Source organism: Sardina pilchardus, chromosome 2, assembly GCF_963854185.1.
Source record: "Sardina pilchardus chromosome 2, fSarPil1.1, whole genome shotgun sequence".
Lineage (NCBI taxonomy): Eukaryota > Metazoa > Chordata > Actinopteri > Clupeiformes > Clupeidae > Sardina > Sardina pilchardus.
Genome location: NC_084995.1, coordinates 10,369,856 through 10,393,020, shown reverse-complemented (window position 1 = coordinate 10,393,020; position 23,165 = coordinate 10,369,856). Strand labels below are relative to the sequence as shown.

The window sequence follows — 23,165 nt, the reverse complement described above, 5'->3', positions numbered from 1 at the left end:
TAGCTGACATTGAGCTTTATTATCCACATACACTGTGAACATTAAAAACAATAGACCCCCCTCAATCACTGTATCACTGACCCCAATGTAAAAATCAACTCTCGATGTCAAAGAGTCATGGACGTAATAATCAAAGTAATTCAGAGATGCATTCCTTATTTATTGCAGCAGTGATTCCACATTATAGGAAAAACGTTTACAAAGTGGTGTGATCCGCTATCATACCAAAAACAAAACAAAAAATGAATATTTCACTTGCCTTATTTTAGTTGTTTAAACTGTACTCACAGTCTGCTTCTCGTGCTGTATTTGTAACAGTGTGCTACATCACCATACAGCTTCTTTTTTCTTTTCTTTTCTTTTCTTTTTTTTTAGCAGAGGTCATTTTTAACGTGGGGTTCAAACCAAACTGGTAGCATAATAGAGGTGACCAACCCTGTGCTGGACACAAGAGAGGAGAAGAGGTGGAAGCCCTTTCACATTCACCATTTTCCAGAGCTACCCACTGCCCCATCACCAGAAGGCCAGGAATATACAAACACTGGTTCGACTGCATTTCATATTTACAATTCTATCTGCTCTGTTAATGCTATCTACGAGCAGAGGCTGTGGTGTGAAATGTACAAACTGGGGAACAACCAAAGAAAAGTCCCTCAGGGAAACAGAAAGAAGAGCAGGGCAAAGCTCTAACCAGTCTCACTTTTTTAAAAAATAATTTTTGTTTGTTTGATTGAAGTACATGGACACTGCCAGTTCCAATGTGTCCTTATTCAGATCATTTCCTCTAAACCCACAAAGTAAAAACATGAAATGGAAGAGAAGTTTTCCATGATAGCCTTGCACTGTTTTTCCCCAGACATCAAACGTTGTCTAGATGCTAAGTTGCTTTTGGGCTGGAAAGAAGAAATATTAGTAATAATGATAAAGGAAAAAAAAAAAAAAAAAGACCATGACGATAATCTGGCAGAAGAGGAAGCAAGCCTGCATCAAATCCTCTCAGAGCACCGCCCCATTTTCCCTTAAAGCCCTGTGAGTTCAGAGAGACGTTGCAGCACCAGTGCTGAGCTGGGCCGTCCCACAGTCTTGGTGCCACGCGAGCGGAGAAGCAGACCGGGATCCAAAGTGCTGCTCGGGACCTGGGTGGGTGGGTGGGGGGTCTTGGCTGGAGGACTGTCTGTAGGGGGCGGTGAGGGGCAAGACCAGAGGCCTCAGGCGAGGCCTGCGCACAGTAGTCGACGGTCCATCTCAGAACCGCAGGTGGGCCTTGTGCTTGACCATGTACCTGTGAGCCAAAACAGGAAGAAGAAGAATAGTGAGACGTTCGAATTTCAAAGAAAGAGGAACAGAGCCTGATATCACTCGAGTCCCACCCGTTCTGATGCAAACCAACTGATTATGACTCAAAGCAGTGTTTTTTTGATGAGTTGTTCCTTAAAAATGTCTGCAGTCAGCAACTTGGGTTATTTAAAGCAGTGCTCATTAAAGCATACCACAACAGGAAATGAAACAATGGCCCGTGAACAAAGAGAAGGAGACCCACATCTGAGAGAACTAGCCCAACTACCCCAGGAACCGTGCGTGAGAGCTGCGCTGCCTCCCTGGGCTTATTAGCTCCGCCCCGCGCTGACCGCACTCTGCCTGCAGGCTGGACCCCAAATAAAAACAATCAGCCAGAGTCAGCCAGAATGGAGCGCCACACAAGCACAATCACACCGCTGGCACGAGCACACCCACTCCGAGTGACTCAGCGAAAGGTCTGGGTTGTAAACAGGCTGGGGGACGGACGGATGGACAGACTCACACGCACGCACACACACACACACGCAGTGGTGTACGGTCTTCCATATCGTTTTGTCTCCTCCATCTGGACCTAGTAATTAGTGTGACTGGTGGGGCGGGCGCTAGAACTAATGAGTGAAATGGGCTGGCCCAGTGAGGAGGAGCTCCACCACCACAGGGCGCCCAGGACACTTACAGTACCACTCACACACTCACACACTCACACCACCACAGGGCATCCAGGACACCCCACACTTACCCCACACTTACCCCACACCACACACACACACTCCTCCCAGTCGTCCACGTGTCGGTCCTCAGCTGGTGTGTGTGTACGAGATTCAGTGTGCTGGGTGATTGGGTGCATGTAGAATTCACTGAGACCACTTAAGGCGTGTACACACACAAAGATAATCAGGGCAGATTTTTGCCCCGATTTTGCCCCTTCCGACCAACGACGGCCCATTATCTTAAGCTCTTAAGGTTATCTTATGAGATTCTCTTGTAGTGTGTGGTGTATTAAGAGTCAAAATTCTCCCGACAATTGCCTCGGAAAACGTTCGGCAGCAAAACGTAAATATCGAACATGTGCAATAGAAATCCTGTAGTGTGTGGGGTGTTCCGAGGGCAGCCGAGACAGATTTTTTATCTTCATGTGTGCCTTCTCTCACAGATAAAAAAGTCGGTTGAGATTTATAAAATCTTTGTGTGTGTGTACCCCCCTTTAGAGGGGCATGCAAGCACATGTGCACGACCAAGATGGGGAGTGCACGGGAGACAGCCGAGCAGAGACAGACAGACAGACAGACAGACAGACAGACCAGTCCTCAGAACACGTGGCCTGGTGATGGTGACTGACCTGTCCAGCGTCTCCCAGAAGCGGAGGAAGACGGGTCTGTCCAAGTGGCGCTTGTGGTGGCTGAGCTCCAGAACGGTGACATCCCACTTCTGCACGTTGGGGTCGCACCGCGCCTCGTCGTACTTCAGGTGGAAGGCTCGGACTGCAAAGAGAGATGCTCCTTCATTAGACTGTGACATCGCTGGTCTCCTTGTTATCTCTGCACATCTTGTTTAGGCGACGCGCTCAAATAGGTCACATGAAACCGTAAATGCAAATCCACTCTTCATTGTGATCTCAACCTTCTAACTCCATCAACAGTGATATGGTAGCAGAACTTCTACTATGGTTGCATAACTGCTATGCTATGCTACCGTGACCGCACAACTTCAACCATAATTCAGTGCATTATAGAATAGCAAAATAGGGATATTAATATATGTATATCTCGAACGGCTAACCGATTAAAACAGCTGCTCATGCACATCCCTACTTTGTACAGGCATCAACTCATCATAACTGCTGCACTAATGTTATTAGTGTAATTGTCATAATGATGATTCATTATGTGCACCATCAGGCATGCTATAACTAAAATAACACATTCCTGGTCTGCCCAATCTTCATTTTGAGGACCACATTGAAAACTCCCATGACAAAGCAAAATGAGATGCTACCAATTACACTCTAATGTGATTAAAAATTAATCCACTGTAGAAAATTCCTGGCTCACAATGTAGCCATTTAAGCCAAAAACAATTTTCCATATGAAAGTACATAAAAGGGTTTGGATTTGATAACACAATTAAGTAAGACAGGCTGTTGTGCATTTAGTAAAACAGAAACTATAAAACAAGCTCATTATGAGATTATGCCAAATGGTCTAGAGTACTTACATGGCTTTCAATACAAATTCCACATTATCTAAGGGGCCGAATGAGGAACTGCATCTGTAAACAATTGTCCCGTTCCTTTCCGTATAAAGTACAAGTCCGCGGGCCAGCTAATGACCGGAGGTCATTCAGAGCCCGACTCAGCCGAGATACTGACAAGAAGAGAAGAGGTGCTCTGAAGGCCGGCGCTCTGATAGCATCTCATGCTATTGACTTTAAAACAGCGCCGATGATAGGGAGCCGAGGGGCGGTCAGCAACCGGCCACTTAATGAGAGTGCAGGTGAAGCGGTCAGCAGGACAATGCCTCAGATCCTGTTCATCTCGTCCATCACCACATGTTCCACACCTCAATTGGCTCATACGCTCTAAAACAGTTGGACTTGTGTACACCTACCCTGACTGTATCGGAGTTAGATGGCTAGACTTGTGTACAGTACACCTACCCTGACTGTATGGGAGTTAGATGGTTAGACTGGTATACACCTACCCTGACTGTATGCGAGTTAGATGGATCACTGACTGTCTTTAATGGGCTCTGTAATTCCCAGCACTCTGCAGTCTTTCCAAATTAAATTAATTTAAGCCGGACATAAGGTAGCCCTAGCAATTACAATTCTACATTATGATGTATGGGGGAATAATTCTCTAAAACACTCAGAGAACGGCAACTTACCAGCAACAGACTTACAGTAGCATTACCGGCAGTATCGTGTGCACTGAGCGGTGAACACACCGTAAACCATTACATTGATGGATGTAAAAAAATAGTGCCTAGCATACAGCAGGCTTTGTCTTGTTACCTGTACACATCCTCTCTCTCTCTCTCATATTTCTCTAGATTCCAAAATGCCACTGTCTTGGCAGCACTCACTTTTGGCGAAGATGTCCACTGGGGATCCATCAGGCAGCAGCCACGGCCAGCCTTTGAACTGCCAAGCAGGGCCCTGCACGAACACAGCCACCACTCGGTCCCTGGCAGAGCAAACAGGCAAACAGTCTTCTTTTCAAACGAAGTTAAGGGTGGTTCAGACACACATCCAAAAACCTGTGGTGGCCGTCACAGCGCCTGTACTGTACTTGCCGTAAAGGCAGCTCAATAATTCACACACTAATCATGACCACATCTTTTACCCATACAAATCTTCAGCAGAAAACCCTACTGTAAGTAAGTAAGTAAGTAAGTAAGTAAGTAAATAAATAAATAAATAAGAGGGAGGGGAGTACCAGTCCTGTGGCGCGAGCTTGAGCGGCTGGTCGATGACTCTGTAGGGGACGGTGACGCTGAGCGTGGTGCCGCCAGGCTGGATCTGATCTTTTCGTCTCTGGAGCAGCACCTCGTTGTCCCGCTGGATGCCCTGCTTCTTCTTCTCCTCAGACGTCAAAAACCTGAGAGAGAGAGAGAGAGAGAGAGAGAGGGAGGGAGGGAGGGAGGGAGGGAGGGAGGGAGGGAGAGAGAGAGAGAGAGAGAGAGAGAGAGAGAGAGAGAGAGAGAGAGAGGGAGAGGGAGAGGGAGAGGGAGAGGGAGAGGGAGAGGGAGAGGGAGAGGGAGAGGGAGAGAGCAAATTTTAGAATAACCCGTCAAACACAAAATATGCTAGAGATTTCAAAATGTACCTCTGAGATACAGAGCTACTGGCTGGTACACTGATATCCTACTCAAACCCCCAAAAGGTCATTCCGCTCTACAAGCCCCAGCTCTTACGAATAACCATTGGAACCACATCTTAAACACATCCTCTTCCTTAAGAGTCCAGTGTGTCCACTTCACCAAAGTGCTGGTGTAAACCACAATAAACCTTAGCAGCAGCAGCAGCAGCAGCCTTATGTACAACAGAGACTGTATAAATAGATGCCCTTCATATTGTGGTGGGATTATTGAGGGCAGTTGTCTGACTCCAGGTTCATCAACAGGCTAAATGTCCAGCATCTGCATACACAGCTGTCTAATCGCATTAGCAAAGGTTCAACGCTGTCACATACCGCACAGTGCTCAATGACAAAGCAGTCACTACTTGAGATGGACCACACATTACAGCCAGTGCCCATGCAGCTTGCATTAGCTTGTGTGTGTGTGCCAGTGTGTGTATGTGTGTGTGTGTGTGTGCGTGCGTGCGTGCCAGTGTGTGTGTGTGTGTGTGTGTGTGTGTGTGTGTGTGTGTGTGTGTGTGTGTGTGTGTGTGTGTGTGTGTGTGCCAGTGCGCGTGCCAGTGCGCGTGCCAGTGTGTGTGTGTGTGTGTGTGAAATTCTTCCACAGTGACAGATTCACAGATACTAATCCCTGGATCTATCAGCTAGGCTGTAGGCTCTCTGTCTTTTCAGATCCAGGTAGTGTTAGTTCAGTAAGCCATCAGACAACACGGATGACTCGTCAGAAATATCCAACTCATACGCTCAGTCCTTAAAATAATACAGTATTCAAAACGCCATTCTCACTTCTCTCTTGGCTCAAAAGCTAGTCGCAACAGTTCTCCCATTTGAATAACACGGCCCCAAATAAGAGCATTTCTGTACATTTCTGGACTATTTGTCTGTTTCCCCCCGATGGAGCATGGGAGGTACCGAGCCCAATGGCAGGTGCTGCTGGAGCCCATAGTGAGTGGCTGTGCAGGAGTGGCTAAGCGCTGGCTGGTGCCCTCTGAGCAACACTGATGTCTGGAGCTCCACCTCCCCCTCCACAGCCCAGCTGCCATCTCCTGACTGGAGGTGATTTATGGGTCCAATTAAACTGCAAAACAGCAATTATACCTCTGATGTGCATGGCAGTGTGTGTATGTGTATGTGTGTGTGTGTGTGTGTGTGTGTGTGTGTGTGTGTGTGTGTGTGTACTATTAGTGCAGTCATAAATGTAAGAGTGTGGGTGTGGGGTTGTGGTTTCACACAGTGATCCCCACCCTAACACCTCCATGTCCACACCCATAAAAAGCCATGAATGAGAAATGGGCCGGATGAGGACTCGTGTATAAACTCTCACTTTCAGTCAGGCCACATGTGAACACTGCTGCGCCGTGAGGTGGATCCCAGCAGCAGATTACCTCACAAGACACTTGGTCTGCAGCCACCCCAATGCCAGCAGGCAAACAATAAGAGCAGCACAAAACAGAACACAAAGGCTGCCCAGCAAGGGCAGATGGGGAAGGAGTTGCTGTTTTACCAGACAGATGAGGGTGTCTGAGGAGCGCTGAGACTTACTTGAGGTCCTGCAGAAGGTCCTTAGCATTGAGCATGGTGATTAAGGAAGTGGTGGCGGCTGGGATAATGATGATGGGGGTTCTTGAACCTGAAAATGTAAAACAGCACATCAATTATATTCAAACATATATTATATTATACTATATTATATTGTATCAAGTCATTTTATAGCATATTATATGCATCCTTCATGGAAGCACTCTTTTGAATTACCTTTCTTTTGGTTTGGTGGGGGCCTTGCTTGAGAAACTTGAAAGAGAAAGAAATGCAAGAGAAGATGTCAGACAGATTGGCCATGGCTATAAACATCAGAACACACACACACACACACACACACACACGAAGAGAGAGGAAGCTTGGGACATTCTGATTACAATGTGTTGCTTCGTTTCCTGTCAGTAACTGCTACGCCAGGCTTTAACGTACACAACGGCAAAAACGACTCAACAGGACTCAAGGCTTATCTAACGCCCATGCGTTGCTCAAACAACCACCACGACGAGTGGAAGGAATAAGCTCCAGCGATATGGCTGTTTATTGGGTGGTTGAGACGCCTAGCACTGCGGCTCCTGCTCCAGCTCCCGCTCCGCTGAAGGTCTTTCTGCTGCTGGAGGAGTTCATAACGACGCATCGATCCATTAATCTAAATCAGAGTGGCGCTGGAGAGCTGCCACACACAGCAAGCAGGCTCATCCCTCATGCCATGCCGCGCTGCACTCACATACCACCTGCCCATCATGCTGGGGGTGTGTGTGTGTGTGTGTGTTTGTGAGAGGTGGGCAGCTTATTTGTGTGCGGTGCGTGGTAGGAGGTTTGTGCCGGTAGATGTATATACCTATCCATCATTGTGTGTGTGGGTGTGTGTGTGTGTGTGTGTGTGTGTGCACGCATCTGTGCATGCTGCTTCTGATAGAATGTGTCCCAAACAGGAGCAAGTGGGTGGTGGACAGCGTGCCCTCGGGCACCACAGCGCTCTCTCCTGTTGGCCCCTTCGCTCAGAGACACCTGCTCTACCTACAGCAACAGTGCAGCCGGTATGAAACATGTGACCTGATGCAGCCCTCTCCACCACCTTATCTACAATATGTGCTCTGAACATTTATTGGTGCTGTACAAGGACCGATATCCAGTATTCTCTAGCTGATTATGTCAGTCTAGTTGACCAAAGATAAGAAACATGCCATGTGATAAAACATAGAGACTAGAGATAGAGGGCGGGATGAATGTGTGTGTATTTATATTTAGACAATTTACATATTTGTCTTATTTACAACAGTAAGTATGGCCATATCAAATAAACTTACCAGCGTGTGTCATTAAAATATGAGATTTCCAAATTCTCTTGAACAATGACATGGTTGACAGATAAGGTCAACAACATCAAGCTTGCTCTGATCTCACACATCAGTAAACATTGTATCACTTTTATGTTTAAGAAAACAAAGTTCTATAGGTGCAGTAGCCTGGAAAGACAAATATTTCTCCATAATCTAATTTTCCCCCCCATATTTTCACAGACCTGGAAAATACTAAAATCAAATCCCATACTTTTCCATACTGTGTTGAAACGCTGTGCATACTAAGCTCAATCCATATACGAGATACCGTTGGGTTAGCAATGCAAAAGGCACGATAACGTCTTCATTTAGTCTCTTCACTCCGTGCTTACCTGGTCGGGGCACAGGCTGCAAGGCAGGAGTCTGGGCTTTCCTGGCTGATGCCCCCTCCTGGAAGAGGAGGAGAGAGAGGGAGAGAGGGAGGGAGAGAGGGAGAGAGGGAGGGAGGGAGAGAGGGAGAGAGGGAGGGATGGAGAAGGGAGGAAGAGAGATGGGGGTGAGGAAGAGAAGGAGAGAGAGAATGAGAAAACAATCAAACAAATAAGGTCACATTAGCATTTAGCTGGTGAGGAGCTCATCAGCCGTGCGCCGGCTCCCTCTCTCCCTCTCTCCTGACGGCCGGCTTATCGCTGCTCCCCGCGCTCTCCGCACACGCACCATCATTAGTCTTAATTGAGCAGCTTCAAATCATTTAAAAGTGCTCCGTCTCACCGATCGCCAGCCTCCTCCTCTGACGCCTGCAGATAACCTCCACGCTCACCACAGGGACTGGGTGGTGGGCTGATTCCCTCTCCCACCACCATCACCACCAGCACCACTACCCATCCCATCCCCAGCAATGATCCATCACCAGGTGTCAAGAACGGAGAGCAGATGTTCGCCTAGCTCTGAAAACCCAATGCGCTTCCATTGTGTTTCTGAAGCCTTGAACACAAGCCAACGCACACATTACCAGGTCTTTGTGGTTTTTCAGTTGAACAATGGCTTTGCATTTTGACAGCACTGCCCTGCCGCAAGCATCACACACACACATTCTGAAAAGCAACATCCCCCCCAAAACAGAAGGTCACAGCTTTCCTTCCTCCGTGTCAATGTTTTGGCATGAGTAAGGCAGCAGTGGTGGCCTTTTCACCCCTCCATCGCACCCCTCCTCCCTCGCGCGGGCCTCCCACGCAGGCAGCCAGTGAAGACCCTCCTCTATCGCTCAGGATGGGGTGGGAACCAACACAAAAGACTCACGTGGGGGGAAGGGACATGACGAGCCGCCGGTGCAGCAAAGACTGTCAGTTACATGGCTGTGTACACACACACACACACACACACACACACACACACACACACACACACACACACACACACACACACACACACACACACACACACACACACACACACACACACACACACACACACACACACACACACACACACACACACACACACACACACACACACACACACACACACACACACACACACACACACACACACACACACACACACACACACACACACACACACACACTCCAGCATCCTCTTATTTTAGAGTGCAGGCAGGCAAATGTACCTAAACACATGCCAAATCAGAGTGCAGCACCAATGTATATATAGAGCTGCCGAGTAGGGAGCACACATGAGAACAACCCATGGGGAAAACAGACATGTATTTTTGGAAACAGAGAGAGAGGGGGCTGTACTGAGAATAATGAGTGACTGAATGAGACTCAGAGAGAGAGAGAGAGAGAGCGATGGAGAGAGAGAGAAAGACCAGAGTAATGCAGCACAGGCTAGAAAAAGCAGTAGAGGTAGAAGCAGAGAGAGAGAGAGAGACAGAGAGAGAGCAAGAGAGAGAGAGACAGAGACAGAACAAGAGAGAGAGGGAGAGAGAGAGAGCAAGAGAGGGAGAGAGAGAGAGCAAGAGAGAGAGACAGAGACAGAACAAGAGAGAGAGAGAGAGAGCAAGAGAGGGGGAGAGAGAGGAAGATGTGAGCAAGCAAGGGGAGGATCATCCTGCCTAGCAACGTCATGAAATCAGAATAGGAGCCGTTCACTCAGCGCAGCGCTGGCTGCTCTCTTCGCCACTGTGCATCGCTCCGTCCGTCCGCCCGCCCGCCCGCCTGCCTGAGAAGCGGCCAGACCCAGGGGCACGGATTATGAATGGGGGGAGGAATGAATGAGGATCAAAGCAGCCTCTGCATCCACGCGAGACGCCTTTGTGTGACAGACCGGGGGGGCTGACAAAGACACAGGGCACGGAACGACCATACAGGAGAGGAGAGGAGAGCGGCAGAGGAAGCGGCTCGCTAACGAACCGACGAGCGGCGGCAGCAGGACGCAGAGAGAGGACAAGCAGGAAGGGGTGGGGAGAGAAGGAATTTGGACCAGAAATACAAAAAGACGGAAGACTAACGATGCGAAAAATAAGCGGCGTCGATGGAATGACGGACTACTATCACAGCTGGCAGGAGCGCTTGTCCATAACCGTGGGGTGAGGGTGCCAACTGTGTCACGAGAAACGAGCAGCAGCCGCCTCTGCACTGCCCAGACGAGTGCGATAGCGAGAAAGGTAACATTCAACACGACCGCACATAAATAAATCATGTGCAATAGTGCAATCGAATCTTTCTCTAGATATCACACATACGCTTTTAATATTAATATGCTAATAAGGAAAAAATAAAAGTATCAAGGTATACATATCAGCTACATAGCCCTAAAGGAACTACATATAGAGACATTGGTATATATCTATACCAAAGTGAGTGCGACATGGCTCTAGGCAGCTCTTTCTTTTTTTTTTTTTATCTTTGTCAGGTGTATGGCAGTAGACTCAGCGTGTGAGAGAGAAGGCATTTCTGCTCATATCCTGTGATCCCCACCCCCCCCCCCCCCCATCAACAGGGGAGAGCATTGAGTGTTCCGTTGCCGAGAGTGTGTGTGTGTGTGGCCACAAACAGCCCTTTGTCCGCTAGACCTCTCGGAGGCCAGTGTTTTTCTACAGCATATGCGAGGAACTCACACTCTCTGGGAACGGAAGACAGGCAGACGAGAGCAGGACAAGAAATATCAAAATATCAGAGCAGATCAGACCGGCTGGAGGATCACAAGTAAACAAGTCAAGGCACGCTTCAGCAAAACCTTACTTTAAAAAAACGTTCATTCAGTATCCTCAGATATGCTTTCGTTAGACGACGTGTAAATCTGTTTGCTTTCAGCATCTCTCTCCATGTAAATAGTCCATGTAGGTGTAAGTGTTTGGCATCTTCCAATGTTGATGGAAAATCATGTTTTACCACCCATGCTCTAACCCACTCCACTAACGAGGTAAACCAATTAAACTCGTAAGCCAACTATGCAGCAACACTACTTGGCTACATACAGCTGATGCAAGTGGTCTCTGTTGCCTGTTTCTCGCTACCAACAGAAACATTCAATGCCTCTCATCCGGATATCAATCTGAAACTAAGGATAAGAGAAAGCCGTTTCCATGGCAGCACTATTGGTATGGTATACTGGCATTATCTCCGAATACAGAAAAAAAAAGGAAAGCCAAATCCCATAATGTGCTGATTTGACACAGTGTCAGTGTTGCCATGGCGAACACAATGCTAAATCTACTTTACTCTTTGACCATACTAAGCTTTAGGGGATGCTTACAAGCAGTGTATTTTAAGGCTTTAACATTGAGAATGTGATCTGACAAAATAATAGCTTTTGATCATCTATGCCACTGGCTTATACGCCTCAGTTTGTCACTGTCAGTTCTCTCTTTGGGCCATCAAAATCAGATTTTCTTCTTTTATTTCATGGATTAGAGAATGATATCTAAAAGGCTGTCACAGACAGATACTAAGCACAAAACATCCATTACCTAGCTTCACATATTGGAGAGCAGTCATAGCAACTGAAAAGCACTCAGCCTCATGAGGAACAAAGCCACGTTATTCAGCTTGGCTCCATGTGTAACTTTGACTAACGTTGTTGGATCATTTAATCAGTAACCACTAAGCGTTAGGGAGTATGAAATGCACCTCCAAAAAAGCTTCCTTTATCTTTCTGTCACATGCGCGCTTCAGGAGGATCAGAGTGTCAGATGAATAACAGAACGGGGGATATTTTTACATTAAATGGATCCTTTAGCTTGGTCATGATCTCAACTTTGCTTTTAATGTCAAAATGCTACATTTTATGCAAGCAACAATGACAACAATGAGAATTTTTTTTTTTTACTGTTAATTACATAACTGTACAACTTGGGATTAAACATTAAACACAGCCTTACTTCTCCAATCTTTTTCTTCACCTTTCAACAGACAAGCATGCGTCCTTGCTGCAGGACAGCATTTCACCAATAGTACTTCCTGAGTGACCACCACCATGGGCTACGGGTCAGCCCTCTGCTGGGCACCCTAGCGAGCTTTTCTCCAGGCAAGTGGGCACCGTCCCGTCATGCCCAGACGGCCGACGCCTGACTGGCTGTGAGTGGCGTTGATGTGTGCCAGTGGCGCTAGGCAGCCAGGATGCAGTGGAGGCGGCGGCACTGCTGCACACACATCGCCGTGCTCCTCTCCCTGCTCTCCTTCGTAGGCCTGCTCCTCATCCTCGGCCACCAGGACTGGCGGCCCGGACGCTCGGGCAGGAGGGAGGGCCAGAGCGCTGCTGCGGCGGCCGCCCGCGGGCCGGGGCAGCCCAGAGCGGCGGAGGCCACCCACGGCCAGGGCCGCAACAACAGCCTCCTGCCCCGCGTCAGCCCGGCGTGGAGGGATTCCCTGGCGCCGCCGGCCCACGCCCAGCCCAAGCCCGCCGTGGTGAACCTCAGCTCCTTCCCTGAGGAGGAGGGCGGCGTGGCCGGCCTGGAGAACTCGCTGGGCGCCAACAGCAGCCTCAGCGAGGAGATGAAGGCGGCCGGCTCCACGCTGCTCCTCGAGCCCTACGAGTACATCCTGAACGAGCCCGACAAGTGCCGGGACGCCACGCCCTTCCTGGTGCTGCTCGTCGCCACCGAGCCGGAGCAGAGGGAAGCCCGGGACGCCATCCGGCAAACGTGGGGGAACGAGAGCGTGGCCGACGGCCTGGCGATGGTGCGGCTTTTCCTGCTGGGAACCAGGAACGCCAGCAGCAGGGCAGAAGGCGAGGAGCTCCACCGCTCTCTACGAGCCGAGAGCCAGGCGTACCACGACATCATCCAGCAGGAGTACCTGGACACCTACTACAACCTGACCGTCAAGACTCTGATGGGAATGCACTGGGTGGCCACCTACTGCCCCGGGGTCAACTACGTCATGAAGACGGACAGCGACATGTTCGTCAACACCGAGTATCTCATCCAGAAGCTGCTCCGGCCCGGCACGCAGCCGAGGAGGAGGTACTTCACCGGGTACCTCATGCGAGGGTACGCGCCAAACCGCAACAAAAACAGCAAGTGGTACATGCCACCGGAGCTCTACCCGAGCGAGCGCTACCCGACGTTCTGCTCCGGAACAGGGTACGTGTTCTCGGGAGACATGGCGGCCAGGATCTACAGGGCCTCGTTGAGCATACGGCGGCTTCACTTAGAGGACGTCTACGTGGGGATCTGCTTGGCCAAGCTGCGGATCGACCCGACGCCTCCGCCAAACGAGTTCCTGTTCAACCACTGGCGCGTCTCCTACAGCAGCTGCAAGTACAGCCACCTAATCACCTCGCACCAGTTTCACCCCAACGAACTGCTCAAGTTCTGGCACCACCTGCAGAGCAACAAGCACAATGCCTGCATCAACACACCCAAAGACAAAGAGAGGGGCGGGAGGCTTCGCCAAAGAAAGCTGCACTGGGGCCAAGTTCTTGGGTGATTACAATTCCGTTAGATTGAGATTCAAACTCTATGGCCATGAAGTTAAGGTCTGAAGGAAAGGCATCACAAAAGAGGAGTCAAAAGCACAAGATGGTATGGGACATTATCTGTTGACAAAGTTTTTCAATCGTTTCAGTTTTTGTGGTCCAAAGTACAAATTTTTATGTACATATTACTATAAGAGCAAAAATAAATCTGAGCAAACTAAGACCTTGTCAGGTTGATTTCATTTTATGTCCAAACTCAAATGTGCCAACATAAGACAACAAAATGTCTGGTTATCCCAGACAGTATTGCAATCTGGTCTCTCTCTCTCTCTCTTCTGTGTGACTGTGTGTGTGTGTGTGTGTCAGACCACGTAATGAGAAAACTACTGGTCCGATTTATTTCAAATTTTCAGACAAGATAGTCACCATGGTCATAGCGCTCCTTAGAGCTGCAACAATTAGTTGTTGATTAGTCGTCACCTAGAAAATCAATTGCCAACTATTTCAACAGCCAAATCGACTATACAGTATGAAAAAATATAGTTGCGGCCCTATCGTCTTCATGATGCATAAGGAACCAAATGCTGGAATTTCGTTTAACTTATTTTCACCTAGTGAGATAAGGCGACGGCTTTCAGCCACCTGACTGCTCTCGGTTTACATGTGATACAGTGGTCAGCCCTGAGATGCTGATTACCTTGCTGTGAATCTTGTGAATGTTAATTGCCCATGAAAGTGGATGCTACGCCAGTTTGTATTTGGAACATTTAATTTGACCTGTAAATCAATTTCAAGGCTAAACAAATTACACCTCCAAAGAAGAGTGTTCGTCCAGGATTCTGTTCTATTACAAAATGTATCAATTCAAGCACTATCGATGACCATGTCTATTGTCAAAAACTTTTTTAAGTTCTTGATTTATAGACGTCCAAACAGCAAGAAAATCCCAATTGAAACTGTGCCTAAATCAATAGCCATTCCACTAATTAAAGCCCAAACGCATTCTTCTCAGTCACTTGTTCAGCAAACCCCCACACCATCATTTCACAAGGTCATTTTAAGGCAAGCTTCAGCAACTCCCTGCTGATGTTCCAAAACCAAGGTAATAATACAGCCTTCGGCCCACTGAAGAGAAACTAGCCAAAGAGGTTCCTGAAAGAAGAACTCTTGCTCTTGATCCAGCTTTCCCTCAGCTATACCATCAGCCCACCACTGGGCACTTGACAGTCCATAATGACCTTCATGACACCTGATCTCAGAGCCAGCATGCACCAGCTCTAAAACGGCATGGGTCCATCTGGACACAACACAGTGTTAACACAGGTAACTAGAGATCTTTCGTCATACACAAACCGCTGTGGTCAGACTTGATGAGATGAGCATCTTGGGAAAATGTTACGGAAAACAGAAATCAGGAACACACACACAAACCAACAAAACATGAGCAGCTGCGATCAGAGACGGCAAACCTTTAAAACGGTTCTGAAGGGAAATGTGGAAACATTAACTGACATTTCCGTAATAACAAATTGAAGTGGAATGAGGGAAAATAACAGGTTGCTTCCTTCTGACTAACAACAAAACTGCAGCAACTGCACTCGACAAGCAGACTTGACATTTTCATATTACCTTCTTTAATGACACAGGCTGAGGAGTGGCTGCTACACAACACCACATGCAACAAAGTTAATGCACCTGATTATAACCCGACACCTCACAGTTCAACTGACCCTTCCAAAACCCCATCCGAAAACCGCCAGAGGCCAATTGCGGCTTAGCAACCCTTAGCAACACGGGAGGCCTGGCAAGCTTACAGAGTTTTGCCATGTTAACCTATGGAGACTGACGGCCTGTGGGTCACTAAAGGCAATTATTTGGATGTGTGGTGCCCTAACCCACGTAAAAACACAGTGAAATAACATGTTACATAATAGAAACATGATTTAATTTGGAACACATATTATTCTAACTATAAAAAATGGCATATTGCATGATATTTCCATAACCGTGAGATACACGCTTCACGACGACGGCAAAAAGTTGTTAACAAACATTCACCAAGACGTATAGCCCATCAGCAATCTATCTAAAATAACACCTATTTCAAGTATCAATCATGATATGTTGTCAAAGTATGAACATTTGACAGGCATAACAACTAGTAACTAAGGAGGGTGGGACTTCTGAAAGGGTCAATTGCAACGGCAAGATTATACAATCTGTGGCCCAAATAACTGCTCCTCCTTGTTATCAAGGACTGCTGGTGACTCCCTGTTTATAAACTAGACTAGCATCATCCATTTCATGCAGAATTAAGCCACAGGGAACTTACCGTCACAGACTTCAAGGTCATGCCGTGATAGGTACCCATGGTGTCGATCTTGAAGCCCTCCGTTTCTGCCATAAATTAAATTTGTGTTAGTAATGACAATAACGTTAAGGGATTAACATCATGCACAAACAAGGGGGAGTCTGTGTGCTTACACAATCTGTCACTAACTAGATTAGTAGCCAGCTGTTCAATCAGACACCACCACCACTGAGTGTCAACATCAGGGAATAATAATAATAATACAAATAATAATAATAATAACAACAACAATAATATTATTACATGAAGTTAAACTATAATTAACATGCAAAAATGAATAATCAATCAAAATTAAAAAACGAAGAGGACAGGACACCTTACACAGAGTTCAGTCTCAACTCTGGATTTGTGTGGGGGTTCTTTGCAGAAAAGGTAAACATAATTAAAAAAAAAAAAATTAAAAAAAAGTGTGAACATTTTGTGTAACGGCTAGAGATGACAGTTTCAACACTAGATTGCACCGGTAAATTATGGAGAAGTAAATCAGACCAGTGTATGTTAACAATGTCAACAGAAACACACACTCATGTACCTCTGTGCTTATACTTTTACATCCCTTTTATGCTTACGGGTTATGACAGGGCAAACACTTACACTTCATCGACATATCGGCCAGACAATACAACAGATAGCCGGGAACAACAGAACCACTCATTCTATGTGAGTCTCTGGGGTTGAGGCTCTGTGCTTTAAGTCGTAAACAAGCCACACCAGGAAGTTGTGAACATCTTTGCCTAACCATTAATTGTGGACGTAAGTCAGACACATTTACATTTCTCATACAACTCAAACTCTATGGTGTGGAGTTGTATCGAGTTGTCAGACTGCAATTGCTAGAATCTACATGTGAGGAGGTGTGGTATAGCGTTAGCATGCCCCTTCTACTAATGACTGCTGCTATACTACCAGACTCAACACAGGAAAAAGGAAAATGCATGCAGACATTTTTAGAAGTTTTGTAGCGTTCGGCTGTGGCACCAAAATGACATCGGGCCAATTGCGTGTGCTGGAAACCCCGCACAATCAATCAACGGACAATTAGCAAAAACACTACACTAGCTGGCCAAAGTCCATGAGTGAAGCCAGCCAATGGAAAAAACAAACTTCCCCAAAATAGCCGATACTGACTGGCTGAAGCGAACCCTCTTAAGCGTGTCCCCTGGGTGCTATCAACTGCACAGCCACCGGGTGGATTCCCATGGAGCCCACTGTACAAGCGGCCGCTAAATAAATGAACACAGCCTCACATTTACTTCGCCGGTCATTCCCAGCTAATTTCATTTCAAGTCACACTCAAGTCTGAGGTCTGCATGTCATTGGTCTGTTAACTGCAATATCATGCATCAGAGGCTTCTTATGCCGACCTGGTGAAGAGGAAAGAAATGGAGGGCTAAACCACACACAGAATTCCAATGAGAAGACTCAGCAGATGCCACACTCACCCTCCTTCCCTTTGAACCTTTCCTGATCGTATCTGTTGTAGGCAGCTGGGACTGGCTGCTTGTTTCTTGCGGAGGGGTCCTGGACGAGAGAAGGGAAACGCACAAGGAACAAATTCAGGCTTAATCTACCTATTTCTGTACACACTTGAATGATCTTACTCTCCTTTAGTTATTTGTATGGGCAGCAACATAACATGTCACATATCCAAGTTAGAGGATTTTAGCACTGCCCATCAGCCATTAAAACAAGTGTGGCTAGTAGACAATCATTCTGGTCTTCCAGAATGAGGATGAGGTTTTTACATTGATTTCGCAAAATGTCTTCAGCTATGAGGTTAATACACAGAGGCAGTTATTATGGTATTGATATAATTTTTAACTTGCATAAAACACTGTCCTACGGTTTACACACAATGCAATTAATGCACAGGAAATTGCTGTATACATGCACACATATATTCTAAATATATAAATAAATATACTACAATGCCTACATACATAAGGAAAGTATATAGTAATTACTATGCAGAGACAAAGACAAGGATATAACCAACACCTGCTAAGACATTCTATTACACCGTGTCTAACATCAGCCTAGCAGCAGCTTTACCAATCGATGGCTTAAATAAGCACCTCCATCACAGGTCCCCACAGTTCATTTCAAGCTTCATTTATTTGATACATGGTCTGATCTTAGCATGGCAGTGCTCTTACTTAATGTCATTTTGGGCAATTTGATCTGTGTGAGTGTGTGTGTGTGTGTGTGTGTGTCTGTATGTCTGTATGTGTGTGTGTGTGTTTTAGGGTCGGGTGATGTCCCTTTAATTAGCATTTGATGATGTGTACAGTAAACTATCGCCAAAGCAACCAATCAATCTGACTGGTTGCTTTCCATCGTGTTGTCGGTCAACCATCACTAGTGTGTGTGTGTGTGTGTGTGTGTGTTGAAATGAGATCAGGAGTGCAAGTGTGTGTGTGCACTTACCACCTGAGTGGTGTTCTGTGCTGGTCTCTGTTCCGGGGCTCGGCCTTCCTCTCTGGCCTTCACTGACTGCAGGATTGCAAAGATGCTCTTGGAAAAGTTCTAGAATCATGACAAAGAAAAAGAGGCGTATTACAAAAAAATTATAAATTAATAAATCAAATAAATAAAAAAGAGCTGGACGATTCCATAAACCTGTGCCATGTGTGATAGTTGGACATTGCAGTCATATTCCATTAAGCGCCTCAATGCATTCTGTGACTAAAATGTTACAACTAATGTTCCATAATTGCATGCAATCAATTAAATAACAAATCTCATTCTAAGATGCAAAGATTGCTTGCCATGGTCGGTCACCCAACAAACAGATTGATTGATAGTCACGGCTGAGCAATAATGAGGATGATCAGCATTTCTTTAAATGTACAGAAGAACTGCTAGAAGCTGCTTCTACAAGATCTAAGAGTCAGAGGGAGAAGAGATACAATATCTAACAGTTTAGCTGTGGCAACACTGCCATCTTCAGGCAAACAGTCAAAACTACAGTAACGTCTGCATGAAAAATCTTTTCTGCAAAGGAATTAAGGAGACACCATTGTGAAATTCCAAGCAGAGATCAAGCTGTTGCACAAAACACATTTTTGAAAAAGAAAATATATTTTTTTTTATTATTTGTTCACTTGATTTTTGGTGTCATTTATACCCTTTGGTAGCCTGGCTAGCGCCTACTTCTCAAATGAGACGTGGTCCAGACCAAACCAGACGTTCATTCTCTCGTATTTGAAAAAAATGCCCAGATCCGTTCATTGGGCGCCACGGATGTCTATCAAATGCGTCTGTGCATAGCTCATCACGGTCTTGCTTTCTACCCTGTTCTGTGATTGGTCGCCAAAATCAGGCGAAAATTTGGGTGTTAGTTTCCAGACTGCCTTAGCTGCGTGATTGAAATCACCGCGCAAGGCAGGATGGGAACACCCAGGCTAACCCTTTGGTAGCCAGGAAACAAAATGGTTTTGTTGCACTTGAACAAGAAAAAGATGCGATGAGTCAGCGTTTACCTTTCCAGTGCTCTGAAGAATGGTGGTCCGAGTCCGCCACACTCTCTCTCGACTGACAATGTCTCTAGTCACGTCAACTTCGGCGTCCACAAAGCTCCTCTGCTTGAGGGTGATGTCCTCGTCCAAGTCTGTTTTGATGGTCGACCGTTTCTTGGCCATGATCTTGGCCTTGATGGCAGCGATCTTTTCCACAGACATGGCCTCGGAGAGCGACCTGTCCAGATAAGATATTTTAAGGATTTTAGACACTTTTGAACATCAATTTCGCAATTACATCACATAAAAAATTCAGACATCTTCATTTTAAAAACCATTTTGTGCTAACAATATTATCTAAGTAAAAGATGCAACATTAATTTCAGGGGGTTGAGGACCAAAACTAGGTATGCACTGATACCATTTGTTTATTGAGTATTTCCCTTTCTGTTCCATTTGCTGATACCAAGTACGATACTGATATTTCTACCACGAAATTACCATTAGGCCAAGCAAGTTTTATTTTCTTCTTTGTTCTGGTTGTTCCTATAAGCCTTAAATTAATTAATAATGAGTATCATCAAGACAATTTCGCATTGTTTCCAAGCTTTGTCTTCCTAGTCAGTGAAATCTGATAGGGTAACAAAAAAGACACCCTATGACTGTGTCTTTGGATCGAGGAACTGTCAGTGGGTTTATGCACATGGGAAATGTATTTTTCCCAGTGAGAACATCATCATCCACATCTCCTCATGTGGGAATATTTGGTGGGAAACTGGAGGAAGAGTTTGTTGACAGTTTTCCAGTTGTGGGCTTGTCGTCATTTTGGTTGTAGTCCATTTTTAGATGTGGACTTGCATGTCCAACAACGTTAATATGAAATTGGAAATTTGCCATTTTTGCAAAGATAAACAACATAATCACGGGGGTGGTCTCTAGTATTCCCAGTGGGCCTGAACAGACCACGTGTCCAGCGTCTTTGCAATCTAGATTTTATGACCGTTTCAAGCATGTCAGGATTCAGGATTTCCTACAGTGTGAGGCTGCTTTCAACTGTTCGGCTTGTACCTGATCTGGTCAGTCTGCACAATTCCCTCCTTGTGTCCTTCCAGACGTGCTGCCAGACGCTCTTTATCAAGTCGCACACGTTCCTCATCCTGAGAGTCAGATTAAAGGAATCAGAGGTGCCAAACCAGATACCATGCTTGTAACAGTACAATCCCAATGGGTTGTTAAAAGAAGTGGCTTGCAATGGCAATCAGTATGTGGTTACCTCAATGCGTGGCTTTTTTGCTTCTGATGAAACCTCATCTGCTGCCCTTTTGACTGTGTATATACGAGAGGGTGCTTAATTACTCTCTATAGAATCTGCATATTTAGTATTATCAAAGACCAAAACAAACAATCAAAACAATCAAAACAGTGGTACAAAAAGGTGTCTAGGCCAGCTGACAAAATAAAAACACATTATAGAAGTTAAATCTAGACCAGCTAACCAAAATATAATTTGAAGAATTAGTTGCAGTGTTGTCTCCAGGGTCCAAGTTAAGATTGAGCATAATCAAAAACCAGGGTCTAACCAAAGGGCAGACACATTTATAAACAAACCTTGTGTTGGTCTCTGCAACCCGATTTCAATAGGTGCACTTCTGTCAATACTTGCTGAAGTAGCTGTAAGGAAGAGATACATAATAAAATTTAGAAAAGCCTAAAACAATTTAAGATATTAGATAAACAAGCCTGATATTTAGCTGCATTTACTTACAACTTTCTCCATTGAGATGCGAGAGTAAGTCCTTTCGATCGGGTCTTCTGACTACAGGTATGTTCTCTGTCTGTATGGAAAGGAAAAAAACAATGCACTGAAAGTCTGGAAAATACTGGTCACTGTGAACTAGATTGACACTTTCACAAGTTCATATGACAGACCCAACTCATGATCACAAAACTTACAGCTGCCCTGCGGACATAGGACGGGTGAGGAAGATGCACATTGTTGAGCAGGAAGAGGATTGAGTCCAAGGTGTAGTATTCTTTAGGCTGGCCCTCCTTTCCAGTTCTGTAATAGTTCAAATAAAAAGACATTCCAATTCATCAACAATGATTAGTGAATAGTTCTGTACAGAAACCTTGGCTGATGACAGGACCTGAATCATACCAACTCATTGTCAAGGTCTGAAACTTCAATAATTAGATCGATAATTTTCACTGAAGTTCAGATTTACAACAGTCAAATTGCTACTTTACGCATGCATAATAACTGATGTTATAGTACTCCTTGTCTGCGTAAATGAACACCATTGCCTATCGAGAACTAGATTACTTACTCCAATTCACTGAACGGCACATACTACTGTGCTATCAAATTACTTCGATTGCTTCGCTGCAAGTTATAAATAACGATAGTCTGCAGGACACACACAGTTTCTAGTACAAAATGTGGCTCTAGATCGACATAAGACATCTCTAGAGCACATGAACACTCATATGATCAACATATGCCATGCCTTCAACATACTATATAATCTTTTACAAATATAAACCATGGAACTTACGCTCACATATATATCTGAAAGAAACATGTATGTAAAGCCTCCATCAAATCAATTTCCTAATATGTCCCTACAAATACATTTTCCTGCAAGTAGGCAGCTAGCTAGCTCAATAAGCTAACCAGCACGTCTAGTCCTGCCTAGGTCAGTAAACACAATCTTTGCTAGAAACAAATAAAACGTCATGTGTTATGTCAAGAGCCAACCAAAGACCATGTTGTTCCAACCGAGTAAGTTTGACATACCTGCTATGACAACTAACGTTAAATGTCCACCTAAGCAACTGCTTCCCTCCATAACGCAGATGAAAAGTTTGTGTAGTTGTAGCCTAGCTAACATTAGCGTCCCCTGCCATCTGCCTCCAGCCAGAGAAGCAAATCATAGCTGAACTAACTAAAAGAAATAACGAGATACAGAAAAAGATGACGTACCCCCAGATGACATAGTTAGTCTTGACATTTTTGGGCCAAGAAAACTCTCCGAAAATAACTTCATCTCCTTTAGCAACGATTTCCTTTTTCTGGATGTTGTATTGACGAAGAACACTCAAAACGTCCGCCATCTTCACTTCTCTTGCTTGTGGGTGCGGGGTCTTGAAAACAAGTCCCCTGATCTTTTTCAGTATGAGGCTGCCCAAAGGGTTGCCTGATTTCTATTTCCCAACACAAAACAGTCAGACTTGTTCACAAATGTCCATATCAATCAGATTATATAAGTGAAACACTACATATGAATGATTTGTTTTTAATCTGATACCCATGGCATAGAGTAACCTACGATCTGGGTGTAATTCCGACAGCGTGTTTTCTTTCAGGCAGGAAAATAGTCCTTTGTTTTGGTAACACATTTCTGTACACTGCTTCTGGTCAGGCAGACGGATGGCATACGACTGGATCACAGTAAAGTCATATTAGAATAAATAAAAAG

General features: G+C 45.6%; 2 protein-coding genes across 3 annotated transcripts; one reads left to right on the top strand and one right to left on the bottom strand.

Annotated features, from left to right (window-relative positions):
• On the bottom strand, positions 1-22,815 carry LOC134062347 (parafibromin). 2 transcript variants are annotated; one of them, XM_062518331.1, is made up of 17 exons: positions 22,670-22,815; positions 21,640-21,745; positions 21,452-21,521; positions 21,295-21,357; positions 20,960-21,012; positions 20,755-20,843; positions 19,711-19,924; positions 18,656-18,754; positions 17,671-17,749; positions 16,190-16,254; positions 8,370-8,427; positions 6,914-6,949; positions 6,701-6,788; positions 4,736-4,897; positions 4,383-4,483; positions 2,639-2,780; positions 1-1,282 (listed from the first exon to the last, which is right to left on the bottom strand). In XM_062518331.1, the coding sequence occupies exons 1-17, from the start codon at positions 22,798-22,800 to the stop codon at positions 1,246-1,248; spliced, it is 1,593 nt and encodes a 530-aa protein (XP_062374315.1). In that variant the 5' UTR covers positions 22,801-22,815; the 3' UTR covers positions 1-1,245. The 2 variants fall into 2 exon arrangements, with proteins under 2 accessions (XP_062374315.1, XP_062374319.1); XM_062518335.1 differs by having other exon boundaries at positions 18,659-18,754.
• LOC134062357 (beta-1,3-galactosyltransferase 2-like) lies at positions 10,027-14,078 on the top strand. The gene is made up of 2 exons (XM_062518346.1): positions 10,027-10,603; positions 12,351-14,078. Exon 2 carries the CDS (start codon positions 12,558-12,560, stop codon positions 13,866-13,868), a length of 1,311 nt encoding a protein of 436 aa, XP_062374330.1. The 5' UTR covers positions 10,027-10,603; positions 12,351-12,557; the 3' UTR covers positions 13,869-14,078.
• Positions 22,816-23,165: the final 350 nt, after the last annotated feature.